At 34.6% G+C, this 18,866-nt stretch overlaps 4 protein-coding genes across 7 annotated transcripts; 2 read left to right on the forward strand and 2 right to left on the reverse strand.

The window, feature by feature from the left end:
- The first annotated feature begins 3,506 nt into the window (after positions 1-3,506).
- LOC111484334 (lysine-specific demethylase JMJ706-like) lies at positions 3,507-5,811 on the forward strand. The gene is made up of 8 exons (XM_023130891.1): positions 3,507-3,749; positions 3,814-3,973; positions 4,056-4,269; positions 4,371-4,424; positions 4,514-4,593; positions 4,672-4,949; positions 5,023-5,415; positions 5,511-5,811. Exons 1-8 carry the CDS (start codon positions 3,530-3,532, stop codon positions 5,732-5,734), a joined length of 1,623 nt encoding a protein of 540 aa, XP_022986659.1. The 5' UTR covers positions 3,507-3,529; the 3' UTR covers positions 5,735-5,811.
- Positions 5,812-5,934: 123 nt separating this feature from the next.
- LOC111484304 (peptidyl-tRNA hydrolase 2, mitochondrial-like) lies at positions 5,935-9,975 on the reverse strand. 2 transcript variants are annotated; one of them, XM_023130849.1, is made up of 8 exons: positions 9,802-9,975; positions 8,667-8,970; positions 8,490-8,548; positions 7,023-7,082; positions 6,865-6,934; positions 6,616-6,685; positions 6,501-6,527; positions 5,935-6,352 (listed from the first exon to the last, which is right to left on the reverse strand). In XM_023130849.1, exons 2-8 carry the CDS (start codon positions 8,868-8,870, stop codon positions 6,303-6,305), a joined length of 540 nt encoding a protein of 179 aa, XP_022986617.1. In that variant the 5' UTR covers positions 8,871-8,970; positions 9,802-9,975; the 3' UTR covers positions 5,935-6,302. The 2 variants fall into 2 exon arrangements, with proteins under 2 accessions (XP_022986617.1, XP_022986616.1); XM_023130848.1 differs by having other exon boundaries at positions 8,667-8,842; positions 9,802-9,969.
- A 2,118-nt stretch (positions 9,976-12,093) lies between these two features.
- LOC111484286 (binding partner of ACD11 1-like) lies at positions 12,094-14,667 on the reverse strand. 2 transcript variants are annotated; one of them, XM_023130819.1, is made up of 5 exons: positions 14,544-14,667; positions 14,132-14,235; positions 13,888-13,963; positions 12,913-13,011; positions 12,094-12,828 (listed from the first exon to the last, which is right to left on the reverse strand). In XM_023130819.1, exons 1-5 carry the CDS (start codon positions 14,547-14,549, stop codon positions 12,331-12,333), a joined length of 783 nt encoding a protein of 260 aa, XP_022986587.1. In that variant the 5' UTR covers positions 14,550-14,667; the 3' UTR covers positions 12,094-12,330. The 2 variants fall into 2 exon arrangements, with proteins under 2 accessions (XP_022986587.1, XP_022986589.1); XM_023130821.1 differs by having other exon boundaries at positions 12,094-12,825; positions 14,544-14,665.
- A 685-nt stretch (positions 14,668-15,352) lies between these two features.
- On the forward strand, positions 15,353-18,211 carry LOC111484329 (anaphase-promoting complex subunit 13). Of its 2 annotated transcripts, XR_002718477.1 has the most exons (5): positions 15,353-15,492; positions 16,481-16,594; positions 16,690-16,743; positions 17,537-17,805; positions 18,067-18,211. XR_002718477.1 is itself a non-coding variant. In XM_023130885.1 (4 exons), the coding sequence occupies exons 2-4, from the start codon at positions 16,519-16,521 to the stop codon at positions 17,596-17,598; spliced, it is 192 nt and encodes a 63-aa protein (XP_022986653.1). In that variant the 5' UTR covers positions 15,353-15,492; positions 16,481-16,518; the 3' UTR covers positions 17,599-17,974. The 2 variants fall into 2 exon arrangements, 1 of the variants encoding a protein (XP_022986653.1); XM_023130885.1 differs by lacking the exon at positions 18,067-18,211 and having other exon boundaries at positions 17,537-17,974.
- The last annotated feature ends 655 nt before the right edge of the window (positions 18,212-18,866 follow it).

Below are 18,866 nucleotides of genomic sequence, written 5' to 3' on the forward strand. Positions count from 1 at the left end.
TGAATTGGTGATCCAAATGATTCAAATAGGATTCACAACACAACACAACCCAACCTTCATTTCCACGTTAGGTTATGTTTATATCACTTAAAAGAGTACTGTAGAATTGAGTTGAGTTAAATTACGAACCCTAATTAATTGCAGGTTTATCAAATTTGTTGAATCAAGAAAAAAAAAATCTAACCAAACTCAATACGATTTGAATTGGATAATTCGAATCATCGTTGAAATGGCAACCTAGATTGAACACTCGTGGGGGATGCCTTTTGTAGACAACTAGAAGCGACCATCACTAGATGAAATGAATTATTTGATTTAAAGGAGAGGAGGCCATCGTTGTGCATGAGCAACTCATAGGTAAGTGCTTCCGTCACGCATGGCTGTCTTCCTCTTAAATTGGTGCATTTTTTGGGTTTGTGGCCAACCAAATTGGATATTGGATATCACTTTCACTTTCACTTTGCTACCCAAACCCAATTCTTGGACCCTTCCCTTGTTCCTCACTCTTGTTCATACTTTGGGTTCTTCTTAATTCATTTGTCCTTATCCATAGGGTTTAGATTTTGATGTATAGTTCAATTTTTTTTTCTTTTTTTTTGGTTTAATAATGACTATTACAATGGACCATTTAATTAAATATATAGTTGTTAAAATTGATTGATATAATATATTGTTTGTTGTAATGACCATATACATGATTTTTTAATGTTTGGATATATTAATATAGTTTACATGGCGTGTCAGGTAGAGGTTCATGCATTATACAACATCAATAACATAATATATAGTTCCTTCAAATTATCTAATTAAACCAACAGTGAAGTCACTTACTTGAGTGACTATGCTCCCTTAATGCTAACTTAAAATTGCTCATTGAAATCTAATGATATCGGAGGAGTCTCATAATCACAAATTAGAATTCTATTATAGAAATTAACCTAATTTGCATAAATTGATCAACTTAGCTAAAAAAAAAATGTTAATTAGCTAAAATGTAGCTAAATTAACATTATACACGTCGAAAGTGTAAAAAAAAAATGTCTCTCGAAGAGAAAAAATGGTAGGAAATGGTTTGAATGTACGAGACTCAAACTAGGTCAACTGGCCTTGAAAGAGTCCAAAAATATCAAACTCGAGCCAGATCAGCTAAGAGGTCGAGTTGAACCATCAGAAAATGTATTCTTCGACTAGATCTGAACTGCCTAAGTGAAATGAAACTAAGCAATTGTTATGACTCAATAAGCCAAACGACATTCATTTTATATTTGAGTCTAACTCCCCACTTTCTCAATCTAACCGAGGCGGAAATGAGTTGTTGCATGTGTTGGGTTTAGGTTGCTACTTGTGAACGGGATTTCCAAGCCTATGGATGATTCGGCTCCAAACCTCAACCTTGGGTGCTTTTCTTGTCGAGGTTTAGGTTCAAGACTACCTTCGATTGAACATGTCTAGCTTGCCCCCTCAATCATGCAAAAGCAAATCTCGAAAACTACACAGAAACTAGACTCCTCGTGCTTGAGAAGAGCCTTACCTGTCATGAAGCACAAACAAACTCATTTACTAAGAGCTTGGGGTTCTGAATACATGCAACAAATATTAGAAGGTATACTAGGTAGGGTGTTTTCTAGAAGATTCATTCGCATCAGAAGAATTATTCCAATAATTGTAAGCAAAAAAGTTTAGAGGTCTAATGAGACGTGTCGGCCTAAGTGCTAGAATTGTGCACAATGCAAGTTTATGAGTGGACAACATCCCAATGAGAAAGCACTTGAAATAAGTGGGGGGAGAGATCGAGAGAATGTATACTATGAAAAATGTCAAGACCAACATTTGCTCGAGAAGAAACACTAAGAGAAGCATGAAGCTATAATAAGACTAAGAGAAGCATCAGTACAGCAGTTGCCACATGAGGGTGGCTAAGTTAAGAGTTGGCTGAAATGCAATGCAAACAAGGGGAAAGAGCCTAAATTACTAGCTTCCGAACTTCACTACCACGAGAGTTATTCTAAATTTAGAGCTATGCCTATAGTACCCTCTTCAAATTCGACTAATTCACCTGCCATTACTTCATCAAGACTATAAATACGAGCAATGCCGTCGCCTACTTGAAGTACAATACCGGTATTTACAATTTTTACTTCTATATTATATTGCTCAATACGTTCACGGATAATATTACTAATTTCATTTGCTTGAAGGGTTACCATGAGTATTTCGTAATTCTTTTTTTTTTAAAAAAAAAAAACAAAAAAAAAAATAATGCCTACTGTAAAAGGACTAATCAGTTAGTTATTTCTTTCATCGTCCCAAACATGGCAATATTAACACTGATGGTACGTAAATGTAACTCGGTGCCATGAAGAAGAATTTCATGGTTGGCTTGCGAGACTCACCCAGAAGGTACACCATTATGTGCCACTTAGAAAATATGATTATTGACCAAGAGAAGTGTCATTGTTATGTTGTGACAAGTTTTCCCAAACAAACGAAGAAGATGTTGGATGATGAAAGTCTTACATCGGTTAATTTAGGAAATGGTCATGGGTTTATAATCTAAGAATACACTCTCCATTGGTATGAGGCCTTTTGGGAAGCCCAAAGCAAAGCCATGAGAGCTTATGCTCAAAGTGGACAATATCATACCATTGTGGAGAGTCGTGTTCCTCTAACAGAGGAGTCACGAAGATGAGAATATGACCAAGAGGCATCAAAAGCTTTGTTGTATCTACATTGCAAACGCTTTGTTGTATCTTCATTGCGAGTCTTAGCAGTCGAGTCCTAGAGTTGGGCGCAAGAATAGGTTCAAAAGAGGGATAAATCATAAATAGTGTGCAATTTTCATATTCGTTTTGAACTTCAGATTGTTATCGAGACGATGTCGAGATCAAGTATAGAAGAATGTCACAATCCACAATTTGATTATGTCCCAAGAAAATTCATCGAGAATGATAACTAATTTAATTGGGGAGAATGTCACAACCATATTGAGAAGAGAGTAGGTTATGACCCCATGTGTCAGTGGCGTCTATCCAACCATGTGAGGGCTAAGATAGGCAAGTATCAAGATGCAACCAAGGAGAACAGTGCATCATCCAACACACTAACAGGAGTGTTAAAACCAAACTTAGGCATAAACAAGACAGAACTTACAAGAACAACATGAGTATCTTCAAAAAGGGCCCAGTCAAGCTCCAAATCATGACCTCAAAAGTTGGATTGCAACGAGAATTTTAGTATGCGAATCTAGAGTTAAGTTAGTCTATATAAAAACACGACATCTCGTCAAATTTAATTTCAATTGACATCAAAAGAATGCTCCACTGGATGATATGATCCCGAATTACTGCACCTTTTAAATCCCATGCAACTAAACATCATCAACAATCTCTTCTTCTAGTAACGTATAAAAAGAACCTAAAATTCTCCATTCGCCGGTACTTCTCTTCGTTCTTGCTTCCATCTTGGATTTCATCTTTTTTTTCAAGATAAACTGATGAACCTCTGCAGTAATCAAAAACCCATATAACAAATGGATGCGGCGAATTCAAATCCGCATACAAAAAAAAGAAAAATCAAAATGCCACAGCCTGATGATTCCAGACGACCCAGAATGTTGTATGGAATCAACGTGAATGATCATAATTGGACTAATAAACTCAGCGAGTGCCCTGTTTTTCGACCTTCAAGGCAGGATTTCGAGGACCCTTTTGCTTATTTAAACAAGATTTCTCCTAAAGCCTCAAATTATGGTACGAGCCGCCATTGTCATTATTTGTGTTCTTTTTTCTTGTCTGAAAATCTTTAAAATCTCAGGGATTTGCAAGATTGTTTGTCCCCTCAATGACATTGTTCCTGCAAGCCTTGTTTTGAAGAGAGAAGTGCAGAATTTCAAGTTTCAACCTTCTGTGCAGCCTCTTAAATATGCGACATGGACGACAATGGAGGACAAGATTTTGTACTGTAAAAGAGGAAGGTTGTGTTTGTTGTGTTAGAATTTCAAGTTTTGGGTGTGGTTGGATTTATGTTAAGATGGGTTTGTGTTGGGTGTTTTGCAGACAGTATAAGTATGAGGAGTTTGAGAATATGGCGAACCAAGTGTTTGTTGAGAACTATTCTTCTTTGGCTTGTCTTTCTTGTAAGATGTTCGAAAGGGAATTTTGGCAAGAAATGGCTTGGGGTATTCATGGCTCTGTTCAATATGGTGCCAATGTTGAGGGTAGTGCGTTTTCCAAATGCGATGAACTTGGACAAAGCAAATGGAATTTGAAGGTCTCGTGTTCTTCGTAAACCCTGAACTCTAAAACCCACGAATCCGTATTTGAATTCTTAACAGCAATTTATTCATTCTTGTTTCTTCTTATGTCTCTTAGAAACTTCCCCGTCTTCCAGAATCGATATTACGTCATCTCGAAAAAGAAATCCCTGTAAGTAGAGAATGACTCTCGAGTTCTATTAGTTGAGTTTTTAGATGTGTAATGGAAGTCGTAATGTGTAAATGTTTGATTGATTATAGGGCATTACACATCCAATGTTGTATATTGGGATGGTGTGTAGTACGTTTGCTTGGCATGTAGAAGACCATTATTTATACAGGTTGGTTCATTGATATATCTATCAGTTTTATAACTATGTATGCTAAGCTATATTATACGTTTACGTTTCGATTTTCAGTATAAATTATCTTCACTCGGGTGCGCCAAAAACTTGGTACGCAGTTCCCGGGAGCCAAGCAAATGACTTCGAGAAAGTAGCATATGATCAGGTGTATTTGGATGATGTGCTGCCAAGCTATGATGTTGATGGGGCTGCTCAGGTTCTTGCTGAAAAAACAACCATGCTGCCTCCATCATTGTTCATGAAACACAATGTTTCAGTGTTTAAGGCTGTCCAAATGCCTGGAGAGTTCGTGATCACTTTCCCAAGAGCATACCATGCTGGATTTAGCCATGGTGAGTGGGTTTTCCCTGGTTTTGTTTCTTCTTACTCTAGCCATACATTTGAACTGTTTATGCTGCGCTGCAGGTTTCAACTGTGCAGAGGCAGTGAACTTTGCTGCTGGAGAATGGTTTCCTTATGGCTTAATCGCCGCAAAACGCTACTCCTTTCTCGAAAGACAACCTCTAATTCCCTTTGAAGAACTTCTCTGCAAAGAGGCCATCCATCTTTGCCAAGAAATGATGGCATCCCCTGGGGACTTCGTCGCTTGCACGTCTCATTACGCCATCATGGCCTCCTGCATCACCCACACTGCTTATTATAGAGCCAGTCGCCGAAAGCTGGAGAAAAGAGTGTCTGGGTTGCAGCAGTGTACGAGCAGCATCGGAACCGTCCAGTGTGGCTTCTGCACCAGAGACCGGTACTTGGCCTTCCTCATGTGTCATCGCTGCAATACATACTCCACCTGCATTTTTCATGGTACTACTACTACATTGGCTCGGATTGTTGTGTTTCTTCTTTGGTGGTGTTTTTCTTTTGTTTTGTTGTTCTTGAGTTGGATGTTTTGTGTGTAGGAATTTCTACGAACTGTACCGAATGCGGGATAACGCGGAGTCTGTTTTTGAGTGAGGCCATACGTTATGTGGAAGCTGCGGCTGATTACTTTGAGAACAGGAAGTCTATGCTATCAAGTTATTTGGTCGAAACTACGAAAATCCGGGAAGAAATTCGAGGCAAGACTCTACTTTTGGTTCGGTATTTTGTCAATTTAACAGGTTTTTCTAAGGCTGATTTTTAGTATTTTGTTTCAGAGTTGTATGAACCTGAAGGCAATGGTGGGGAAGACGCTTCTACTTCAGCTGCAGATCAATAGAAACAAAAGCTTGATCTGATCAGTTCATTTTTGGTGGGGGAAGAGGTCTAAAGAGCAAGCTCTGTTTCATTCTTTTTCTTACATTGGAGATGTGGGTGTGTATATTTTTATGTGAATTTCTCATACAACCAAAAGTAAATCGTCTTTAAGAGAATGCAATAGAAACAAATTAGTAGAGACCAATCTGTGAAATCAAAAACTTCAAACAGGTTTGAACCCAATTTAGTGTTCTAAAACAAGGTAATCCAAGAACTTCCTAACTGTTCTGCTATATAGATTCAGATTCGATTCCATATAAATAGGTTAACTTAGATCGTTACAATCATCGTGGTTGTCGGAAATGGGAAATAGTATTCAGTTTCATGATAGATCAGCTATGAATATATCCGTTTCATACCGTGTAGTATGTCCATGCATGGTGGATTTTGCAGTGCCTTCTGAGAATTGAAGTCTTTCAAGTGATTTGAGATGATAACAGGCAAGAATTTAAAAACTACAAAAGTTTTAACCCACCAGTTACATCATCAACCACTTCAACAGGACCTGTAATTTGTGAAGCAAAAAGTGTACACTATTATATTTCATTGGATGAATCAAATTAGTTTATACTAATTTTACTTAGCACCAAAATGAAATTGTTATGTAGATCCACCCGTTAAGCTAAAGGCTGCATGGAAAAAATCTACTTTACCAAGAATTGCCATCACCGTTCTTGAATCTGGAAAGACAAAGAAGTGAAAATTAGTGAAGTTGATAAATTTACTGTGAAAAAGTCGATCTACTTAGGTGAATTTCATATAACTTACTTGGAGCAATCTGAGTTTTTCCGGCATCAATGGTAATATGGGTTGGTAGCTTCAATGATTTTGCCCTCTCCTGATGAACAACAATATATAAAAGTTCGAAAAATGAAAGAATTACTGAAATGCCTCAAAGAAAAGATGAGATATAGAAAATAGCGATCGGATTATATTAGGAAAAACTTCATATAACAAAAATCAGCTAGATACCATAAAATGAACTTTTAAGAAAGGAAATCATAGTGGAATTGTTACTTGCAAGACTAGTATGTCTTCCTCACTTTCTATCTTCAGTACCACCTTGGGTTGTCCACACATTTCCCACCTACATGTAAATAAAATCAAATAAATGTACAGGGAACGAAGTATGGGATGCACATTAATATAGGGAGGACGATTCTGTAAATACGTACCTATTCAACGCTTTTGGTGCACGATGATGGAGCTTCTTATAGAGACCCAAAGTTGCATGACTAGCAAAAGCAAGTTAAGTGGATCAGAAGCTAGTCCAAATATAATTTACAGCATTAAGAAACTGGGAAGTTCACTGTGCAAAGGTTTGACGAAATTAGATTCCTAGGCTCAATTCTCAATCATTAAATTTTTAAACAAGTAAAAAGGCAGTACTTAAACAGTCAATACTCATGTTAAATCATACGAAAATTTGGCCTCTCAAGTAATAGTATAGTATCATAATTTGTCTAGTATTGGCAATTCTTTCCATAAAGAGTCGTGGTTCCTAACATGGTATCAGAGCTATGCATAGGGGGTGTTCAATGCATATTCCACTTATATGTCTTGTACCATAAAAGTTCTGACGGTTCTTCTTCCTTATCATTAAAATCCCTTCAGTTAAACTGCACCTATGCAAGCTCAACCAAGTTTTAGCATAATTATGTCCATCGCAATCTGCCATGAGGATTGAAAGGTATCTGTATACCTTAATGTGGTGGAAGGATAGGATACCATACATTACGAAGGACAAAAAAACAAAAAAGGTCCATAAAACCCAGAATCTACAAGTATGCTACAATATTCCAACTAAATAAATTTAACTGATGGTTTCATTATGCCTATTGTCTATTATTCAACTATCAACCAACCAAGCAAAAAATCCAGACAATAAATCTTCAAATTAGATGTCCAGAAAGCGTCGTTGAGAGATCCACCAAAAGTAGAGCACCTAGACAGTAATGGGCGAAAGAACCCTCCTTATACAGTAAACTAATCTCATAAATGACCGGAATTCAGAGGGAAATTTTCTCAGGACTCCACCATTCCCTAGGGTAACCCTCATAGTAAAGAAAAGTGATGTAAGAAAGAAAAAGGTTGGGTATGATAAAGTGGATCGATAGTTTTTGGCTATAGCATTGACAGTAAAGCAGGTTGGTCTGGAAATTGAGAAAAAGGTGATAAGGGTGCATCATCAATACATCTTCCTTTCATCATGAAATTTTATTTTACGAGGATGATTCTTCCCATTAGCACCTTTGCTGTTGTTTTATAGATTCCATTCATCAATAATTTTCCTCAATATTTCAAAAAATAGAAGCACTATTATCATCCAAAATTTTGCTTTGTGACAACTTTGACTTTTAGCCTATTATCATCCAAAACCTCTCATGTTATTATAGTCATTTATACTTTTAGTTATAAGTTTAGTTAAACTTATAAATCTTTGCAAGAAATTTACTATACCAGGTGTGCAGTGGATTGTTACCCTAAACTTCCTAACATAATATGCCCAATTCTTAGAACTAGTTTCTAATAAAAACCAACTCCAGCATTCATAGCATGCAACAGTAAAATTTAGAACTTCTGCCATTGTTAGCATTAAAAACGTCAGTAATGGAAGAGGAACCACAAGATGGTAAAAATACCTGCATTGAGCAGCAATTTTTCCTTTTCCCATTTTCAAATCATTTCTCACAACTAAAACCTGAAGAGACAAAGTGAAATGTTGTTATATTTTTTTAGAGAGAGTAAAAGAGAGAACGTCTTTAAGTCGTCGAGAATGATTTTCCAATAGACAGCAAGAGTGAAACAGAGAGACAGACCATCTTGAAGTCATCGAGTATGTCAGCCAAATTTTCGACCTCCAATGGCTCTTTAGGCTTATCCTTCTTCCCATTTCTGCTGGATTGGTTGATTTTGGCTAATTTAGCTTTGATAAAGATGCGAGGAGGATACTTCGAACCAATACAGTATCCCAAAACAAGGCAGCTGGCCCCAACTACAATACTCAGCCATGTCAGATCCATCCAATCTTAGTCTATAAAATGCACTCCTCTACTATTGAAGTCCAGCAAGCAAGGCTATTGCTGGACCAGATACCAAATTCTAATTCAAGCAATTGAAATCCTACATAACAGGAATAACTCAAATTAAAACTCAGAAACAGTAACTACAGAAGGAAAAGAACAAAGATAAAATGAATTACATAGCAGCCATTTCCTCAAATTCAAGATTATGATATACAGAAAAATTTAGATTTTTCCTGCATTTTCTTTGCAGAACACACAAAGAACCTTTTGAATGTCATTTAGGAATTCAATTTTCTGGTCACATTTGATAACGATTTGGTTCTTTGCTTTTAAATATTGTGCTTGTTTTCTCACAATTTCATCAAATCTTAAAAACAAAAACTTGTTTTTTAGTTGAAAACTTGATTGGAATTTGAAATCAATCCTAAAAGGTAGACAATAAAACAAAGAAACCAATAGATGTAACTAGTGTTTGTAAGCTTAATTTTTCAAAAATCAAATGGTTATCATACGACTCTTGATCAATCTATAAAATGCATCGTGAATATACCCAATTATTAACTACAGAATGTTTTCTTATACCATGTTATTTTATTACCGCTTCAAAATTGATCAATCAGCCTCCAAAGTTCACAACAAGCCAATTAACAAAGATATCAAAATAAAAAGATAAACCAATCCAAGAAGCCCTCACTGCAAAACAGTCCTACCATATTATTTCATTACAGCTTTCGAAAACACCGATTTCTTAGAAAACATATAATGCGAACTTAACTCCCCACTATTCAACTTTGAATTAACCAATCCGAGTCCTTCATCGTATTCCAGATAAACGGAGTTCTTGAAAGAAACTTGCGAGACGCTTGACAAAAGAACTATTTCTTTTCTGGAAAGGAAGAATCAAAGACGTTAAAAAAAAAAACATTACCAGGCGTTGAATGACGATTGTGCTTATGTTGCATTTAGATGACGATCGGCACCCAGAATCTTAGATCAGACTCGAGAACAAGCCCACCACGACTGAAGTTTTCATCAAGGAGGCGAAGCATGCGTTCTCTCTGGAGCTCCTGCGCGAATTACTTGCCAACAACATTGTTTTTTTATATCAAATCTAATGGTTTCTATTTTAAACTTTTTCTAACCAAATAATGAAGTCGAGTTATTCAAATCTTTTATTTAAATTTTTATTTTTAATAAAAATAAAATATTAGCGTATAAAATTTTAATTTATTTAATTTCTAACCTTAGCGACGAATTATTCTAGTTTAATTTAAATATTTTTTAAAAAATTACCCTCTAAATAGTTAAAAATTATTTATAATAGCCCTTCAAAATTCAATATATTCGAATTTAATTAGAATATTTTTTAAAAATTACCTCCTAAATAGCTCAAAGTTATTTATAAGAGCGGTTGAAAATGGAATATTTTCGAGTTTAATTTGAATATTTTTTAAAAATTACCTTCTAAATAGTTAAAATTATTTATAAGAGCGGTTGAAAATTGAATATATTCGAGTTTAATTTGAATATTTTTTTAAAAATTACCCTTAAAAATTATTTATAATAGCCCTTCAAAATTCAATATATTCGAATTTAATTAGAATATTTTTTAAAAATTACCTCCTAAATAGCTCAAAGTTATTTATAAGAGAGGTTGAAAATGGAATATTTTCGAGTTTAATTTGAATATTTTTAAAAAATTACCTTCTAAATAGTTAAAATTATTTATAAGAACGGTTGAAAATTGAATATATTCGAGTTTAATTTGAATATTTTTTTAAAATATCTTCTAAATAGCTAAAAATTATTTATAATATTCAAAAAATAATTACAAAAGTGTCAAAATTGTATTAAAACAAACCAATTTCAGTTATTTTAATCTCGAGTAATTAATAATTTAATTTTATTAGTTTTATTTATTAGGTTAGAAATCTAAGGTAATAACGGTATAGGAATAAGATTAGATGTTTTATTTCGAAATTTATAAATTATTTGATTCAAATCGTTTATGTGAAGATATATAAGTGGAAATATCATATACAATGAATTTGCACAAGACTGAACCATGAAATAATCTGTTGTGAAATCAATAAAATCAAATTCATTGGTTATGGGCAAACATACAAGAACGTAAATCAAACAAATTTCATCGTCTTGTTGATCGTCCTTATCTAGTGCCATGAAACAAAAATTGGCTACTTATTCAGTTAGGATTTATGTCATGAAGTGTTGTAATTAATGATTTAATTTTTAATAATATTTTTATCATTTTATTTGCCTCATTGATCATCTTTATCGCTATGAGCAATGAAATAAAAATTGTATACTCTTCCGTTAGTATTTATGTCATATAATCTTGTAACTAATCATTTTTTATAATATTTTTATCATTTTATTTACAATTTAACATTATCTATGGTAGGAAAATTCAAGGTTATTAGTTAAATCTTGAATAATATGTGGTTAATATATGAAAGGATCGTGTTCGAGTAATAATCTAAATGGACTATAATACATAAATAAGGTCGAATATCTTATCGGGATGATATTAGGATTATCTTAAAACCTAATAATTTAATATTATTCATTGGGTAACAAATCTAAGATTATTAGTGTAATCTTGAATAATTATAATTGACATATAAGAAAATAGGTTCAAGTAAACGGTTTATATGTATAGATAAGATTGAATGTTCTATCGTGGTAACGATACTAATACAACTCACTTTATAATTGTTATAAATGATTTGATTTAAATAATGCATATGAAAACATACGAGTTTAATCTCTCTTTATAAGTCTAGAGATCATATGCCTCTCAATCTTAATTTTAAATAGTTGAGTGTTTTTTTTATTTGCTGTTATAATTTTATGACCGAAAATTCGTTTTTTTTTTTCTTCATATATGATAAATAGATGAGTAGTTTATTGAGTATCGATTTCAAAACTTGAACAACTTATCTTTGAAGTATTACTCTTCAAATATTATATAGTGGACACAATTTACTCTACCATGCATAAGAGTGAAACTTCATGCTCCAGATCTATCATGGAGCGACCTATTGTTAATGAATAAAAGATCACGTAACATGTAAATTTTGTACGTGCAAGAGACTCTGGCATAAGTCTTGAATTCATATTCGAATCATAGTTAGAACCATAAAAGATCTCGTCAAAGATGATTAGAAACGGTCGGAAAGTGAGTATTCCATCGGCAATAGAAACAAAAAATAGCTCTTTTTTTTTCATTCATGGATTCTTTATCACATAGCATAAATGGTTTTTATACGGTTGAATTACAACATAAGCATGTAATGTAAGCTTATTTGTGTGTACTCACTCCCTAATACTAAACTAAAATAGAGCATTAAAAGTAAATCAGACAGACAACTGAGATGAAAGTAGAGCAAAAGCTAAGAATTGGTCCTCACATTGTTTTGGCCAAACATTGGGATGGTCACGGCTTCACATTTGGAGTCCCATGTTTCCCTTGTTGATCCTCAGCTAACATCTTCTCCTTAGTTTTCTGGCTGACATCTACAGCTGCTTTCGCGACTCTTTGAAACGTCTGGGAAACCCATGAAGCCCCGGTCGAGACATAGCGGTTAGTCATTATGGCTGATCCTGCATTGTTCACTGCCGCCTTGGTTTTCTCGGACACTTGAAACTTCTCATCCATTTCTCTCACTTTCTCATTCACCACTGTCGTGCCAACGCTAATTTTCTCGCTAAGGCCGATCTTTTGGTCCAGAGAAGCGACTTTCGATGAGGCTGTCCAAGTCAACTGGTGCCTCTCATCGAAAGACTTCGCCCTATTGAGCGCATCTTTGCCCAAAATGAACCCTTTGGCCAGCATGCTGCTAACAACATCCTCTGCCTTTTGCATTGCAGATCCAGTAGTTCCAGTAGTTCCAGCAGTTTCAGCAGTTTCAGCGCCTGTGTTCTCTGCAGCCTGGTGAAACATAATTATTCATTCATTCATGTCAGGATTTGACGTAACGAGATCGAAAATACTGCTAAGGGTAAAGATCGAAAATACTGGAGCAGACGCAGCTGGAGGGTCACTGGCAGCAACAGCAGGAAGGTTATAATCTGGTGCAGAAACAATGCTTATAGGCTGATCAACAATTGTAGCTCCCTGAGAGACACAAGACAGTTAGTCAGGTAAGATCACAGGTCTCTTTCCTCTCACCCGATCGATGATAGAGGGCCCATTCTCGTTGATGACACAAGAAAAAGCCTCTATCACAAATTTCTTCTAGGAAAAGTTAACATAAGCAAGGATATGGGCTCGTGTGAGTAGGAAACCGATAATAGATATCTATTATAGTTCTATCATCAGCTATGGATTCAAATCTAAGAGAAATCCTCGAAAATGTTTGCTACAATGGAATTTTTTTGTCTTTCCTGAATGATAAGGAGAAAGAAAAAACGGAAGAGAAAGTGCCATTTTGGAGTTTTATCCAATTTTTTTGTGTAGGCGGAGACCTGGTATTTATTGAATCCTTATGTGAGAATTATCTCCGTGAATACAAGAAGCATATGAAAATATGATGCAGAAAAACCAAAATCCATATGAATGATGTCTCTTTCACTTTCTTTTCTCGGTCGGTCGGTCGGTCGAGGAGGTAGCCGAGGGATTATTTAATGAGAGAGAAAGAACTAAAGTATTTTTCCATCTTAGATATATGAGAAAGAATTTAACTAAAAAACTTAACTATTCATCTACGCATTCAAAAGCGACTAAACACATTATGCAATCATATTGAATAGTTGAACTTGTTAAATCTTCTCTTTTCTGAAGAATAAAACTCTGTTCTAAGTAATTTTCAAAACATATCATTTCTTGGAGCCAGATTTCATAACAGAAGAGAATTTCTACTTGCCGGGAAACGATTTCTGATGAAACTTTAAATGCATAAGAACACTAAAAATAAAATCATTCAGATGAACTACAGACCAAGAAGAAAGACAATCGAAATAAAGAAAGAGAAGAATAGAGAATGGTTTGGACCGAGAGTAAAATCGATGTCTCTGCCCCTTTCGGATCCTTGAAGGTAACAAATGCAACTTGAAATTGCTCATTGTCCCTAGAAGAAAACAAAGGAAAATAAAGAAAAATGCATATGGACAAACAGTTGGAGAACAAAATGAAGAGAAGAAAAAAGAGCAACAATTCCACTGCTCATCACCAGTTTCGAATCGAACTATAAAAACAGACGAAGTACAATTTAGAGACATTAGTAGATCGATCTTACTTCCGCATTTCGACAAATTCAATTTCACCGGAAAAAGAAAAAAATTCTCTCAAATTTTTCTCCGTCGCGCCCAAGGAAACATTTGTAACTCTCACCGTTCTCATCTGAAATCACCATAAACAAAACAAAGTAACGATTACACAAAAGTAACCAAAATCAAAGACGAATTTCGACGGTTTCGGAGCTTCCGAAATTCCAGTATTATGAAATTACGACACCGGAGGTACACATTCTCCATCTCCTCAATACGAATTCAAGCATTCGTTCATAAAAAACTACGGAGATAAAAATGAAACAAACTGATCATTTCTTCAATCCTAAGTGATAACAAGTAGTAATCACGCCTAAAGAGCAGAATGAAAATTGAGGAAAATAACATGGCCAAAAATCAAACAGATAATTGAACACCAACCGCCATGATTCTTCTGTGTGATCCACCCGAGGGTTTCCCAATCCAAGTTCTTAGAGAGAGAGAAGAAGAAGAAGAAGAAGATAGAATGGGCGTGAGAGGTGTGTTGTGGCTTGGCGGTTGTTTAGAAACCGACTCATTCTATTTTTCCCTTTTTTTTTTCTTTTTTACTTTTTTTTCCTCTCTCATTTTAAACTTTATATTTTGATCTATCGACTAATTAACATTCTTTTGGACATAATCCACGAATTTATCGTATTATAAAACATAATAATTTTTTAAAAATAATATATAATGGACGGTTTATGGACTAAAGTTCTAATCTTGTGAAATTTTTATTAAAAGTGTATATGACTCGATAATCCGATCAATTTAGACTATCCAACCAGATATAAAAATTGAGTTGGATTGAAATTTTTTAAAATTAAAAAATTAGGTCAGCTCACGAGTTATTTTTTTTTGTTGGGTCAGTCTAACGAACTTGAAAATGTGATTACAATTCAACTCCCACTGTTCGACTTTTAAGATTATTATGAGTTTTATGAGATTTTAGTAATTAATATAATATATATTTTAAATACGTAAATTTTTTAAAATGTGTAAAATACGGTAAATTCTTCTATAATTATTTTTAATTAAATAAAATTAATTTTAAAATAATTCATATAAATGTTCTCATTCGTATAAATAATATTTTTTTTTCTTTATTAAAAAAAATTAAATAGTATATTTAAGAATATTTTTGAAACAAATGAGTAAAAAAAATATAATTATTTTGTATTTTTATTTTTAAAAAGTTTTAGATCATTAAGTAAGGAGAGTGAGAGCGTCGGCGACATTTGAATTTTCATCAAACGATCATTATCATCAGGGCGTCGACAGCCCTAACTCCGGCCAGTCCGCTGGAATCTTCTGCAGAGGCTAGCATCGTTCTTTTTCCGACGGTTCTACGGTCTGATTCTCTCTCTGTTCCTTCTCCCTCTTGTCTTTTCTCGCTTCGATTCTGTCTCTCCTTTACTGTCTGCTCTTTCCCGGGTAATTTTCTTTGCTTGCGTCTGATTACTTGTCCTCTCCCACAAATGGTTCTCTTATTGCAAGTCTTCAGATCTTAGGCCTGCCGTAGCATTATTACTGTTTCCGGCAGAAAATGATCATTGAGGTTTTCTATTTTGCTTAAATAGATGAGTGAACTAATTGGATCTTGGTTCCGTTATCGTTTTCTTTTTCACTCTGTTTAGTTCGCTTGAAAGTGAAGAGTGCAAGTTCTGAGAATGAATTTTCGCTTTCTATTACTTAATCAGCCTTTTTGATGTTGAAATTCGGTCATATACACATCCCAGATAATGCTTTTACCCGCCATTTTCCCCTCAAGGATTACAGACTTCTTTTATCGATTTACTTTGCATATATGATAGCTTTTCTATTTCTTTGTCTGGACTAATTTTGTGAGATCCCACGTTATAAGGGTGTTGAAATCTATCCTTAGTAGACGCGTTTTAAAATCTTGGGGGAAGCCTAGAAGTAAAAGTTGAGAGAGGACAATATCCATGGCAGTTGGCTTGAGCTGTTACAAATGGTATTAGAGTCAGTTACCGGACGTTGGGCTCCGAAGGGGTGGATTGTGAGATCTCACATCGGTTGAAGGGGGAGGAGAACGAAGCATTCCTTATAAGGGTGTGGAAACCTCTCCCTAGCAGACGCGTTTTAAAACCTTGTGGGAAACCCATAAGAGAAAGTCCAAAGAGGACAATATCTACTAACAGTGTGGGTTTGGGCTGTTACAAATTTGATATCCAAAATTTCTTCTTCCGAGGATTAGGAGAACTGGGTCTCTATTGTATATTTGATATCCTCTCCTAGTGTATCTTAGATTGGTTTATACGTTTTCAATGTCATAGTTTAGGAGCTTTTGCTAATAACTTATCTTTCTGAAATTTCAGATATTGGGATTTAGAATCTCCCTTAACAAGAAAACACAATGGCAGAACTTAGTCTGGGTATATTGATAGACATTCTTGATGAGGAATGGATGAGAGACACACTCCCTCATGATGGTAATTCTCAGCCTTCATTTCTCTATAGTCGAGAAATTATTTGTTACAAACTATGTCATTGCTTATTTAGTGTAGTTGTTCTATCATTTTCATAGATCTTCTACTCCCTCCTGTGCTGGTTGTTCGGACTGATGACACCGAGGACTCGAGTATGTCTCCTAACTTATAAGTCAATGTTCAATTAATAACACATGGAAAGACTGTTTCTTTTAATTTTGATAACAACTTCTAAAATGAAGCATGTTTTTCCCCTCGATGTGAGATTTAATACATGGAGTTCCTGAATTTAGTACTTTAGAGAATGGAAAGTAAGATGGTACTAAGACTCCGGATGCCTCTGAATATCTGTTCGCCAATACATTTTCTTCTTCATTCTGTCTTGTGGCTTATTGGTTATTGTGCAATTGTGAAAATTGTGGGTAGGAAGTAATAAACGGATCTTTAATCACTCTGTTAGAAGAACAAAAGAGATGAGGAAGTTCTTTTTGTATCTACTTCTTACCATCGTAGGTCTGATACCTCTTTGTTTACTTTCTTTCTCATTTCTTTTTCCCCCCCTCGCACTCACGCACGTTTGCGCACAAATGTATGTTACCTTAATCTTTTCTTCGTGCATAAAATTTCAATGTACAAAGTATTTAGATGATGGATAAATCCCTTTTGTAAATTTCAAATATCAATGAAATTGTATCTTATAAAATAAAAATAAAAAAAATAGGTGGGAGATTATTGTTTTATGTTGCTAATTATTTACCCGTCTTTGATTCCACTATTATGTGCTTCTTGCCATTAGACAATCAAGGCAAGATCTATAAAGTCGACACCTTAAAGTGCACCGTTCACTTGAAAAACACTATTCAAATACCAAATTATATGCAAATCTATTAGTTGTTTGCTGGAGAAATCAATTTTGATCCCTTTGACCTCGTAACATCTTTGCAGATCAGGAGGCTCAGCCAGTTGATGCTGATACCTGGCATGATCTTGCTCTAGGTAACCAATGAACCTTCTCCTAACTAAGGATTGTCCATTATCAAGAGATTTTCTTCAAGTTAGAAGTCTTATTATCATATTCTCTTGCTGTATTCGCATTGTAGATTTTAAGATCTCATTAATCCATGTTGTAGAGGTTGAAGATTGATGTAGAAAGTGTTTATTTGTGGTAAAACAAATAGCCTGTTAAGTACTCTACATGGATTTGCTGCTCTCTTTTGTAATTCTCGTGTGGAGACATGATATCTATGCCCCTACACAATTGTTTTGCCAAATCCGTATTGGAAAACAGTTTAGATTTACTTCTAAACGTAGTGGTGTTCAAGGAAGTTCTACCATCGAAATTGCTTTGATACTGAATCAGAAAACTTCTCAACTATTCCTCTCGATGTTCCAAGAGTTTTGAGTTTGATTCTTTTATCTAGAAACCCTGATGTAAATTTTGTTCGGTCCTTAAACTTTCAATCTTGTGAGACTAGTTGTCAATACGTACTTGCAATCTTGTTCTTGTTGGAGGTTGTACTTTACCCCATGGAGAGGACACCATTACCTTGTTGCTCACATCGTGATCGATCAGTTGTCGGCTCGTTGGTAAGGCGAGAGCTTCAAGCCCGATTTATGGTTGGTTCACCTCCTATTTAATCTTTATTCTAAAGTTTTCTTTTTGGGTAGTTTGGTTAGAAATTTTGTTTAACTTTTTTTGAATAAGATAGTTTTTTGTTTTTTTTGTTCTCGAACATTTCTAACCATTTTATTACATTATTTGACGTTAGTTGTTTTATTTTTATTAACTCAAATTATTTAAATAATTTTAACTAACTCAATTTAATTTTAATTCATTAATAAGTATATTATTAATATTAGGTGTCCTATCTCAATTACACTTAATAATTATTCTAAAATAAATGATTTAAATAACTTGTATTGAAGTATAAATAAATAATAATCAATTAGTTATAATTATTGATTTGATAAATTTTTAATTAATAAGTAATATGACTATATTAAAGAGAATGTTGGATTTATCGGGTGTCGAATTTAAATTTTAAATCATGTAATCTAGTAATTCGAAAGACGAGCAACCATATATGATTCAGTGACTCGTGAGTTAGTGATAAATGATACCGTTGTGACATGAGTCGATGACACAAAAGTCATGGATAAATGAGCCTTCGATGACTCGACAAGAAAATAAGTCTCCCGACGTCAAGTGTTTGAATGAAGTTCGTCGAATTCCGTTTGTATAGTCTTTCCAATTGACATTTTTCAAATGGTAGAA

Source organism: Cucurbita maxima, unplaced genomic scaffold, assembly GCF_002738345.1.
Source record: "Cucurbita maxima cultivar Rimu unplaced genomic scaffold, Cmax_1.0 Cma_Scf00009, whole genome shotgun sequence".
NCBI classification, from domain to species: Eukaryota; Viridiplantae; Streptophyta; class Magnoliopsida; order Cucurbitales; family Cucurbitaceae; genus Cucurbita; species Cucurbita maxima.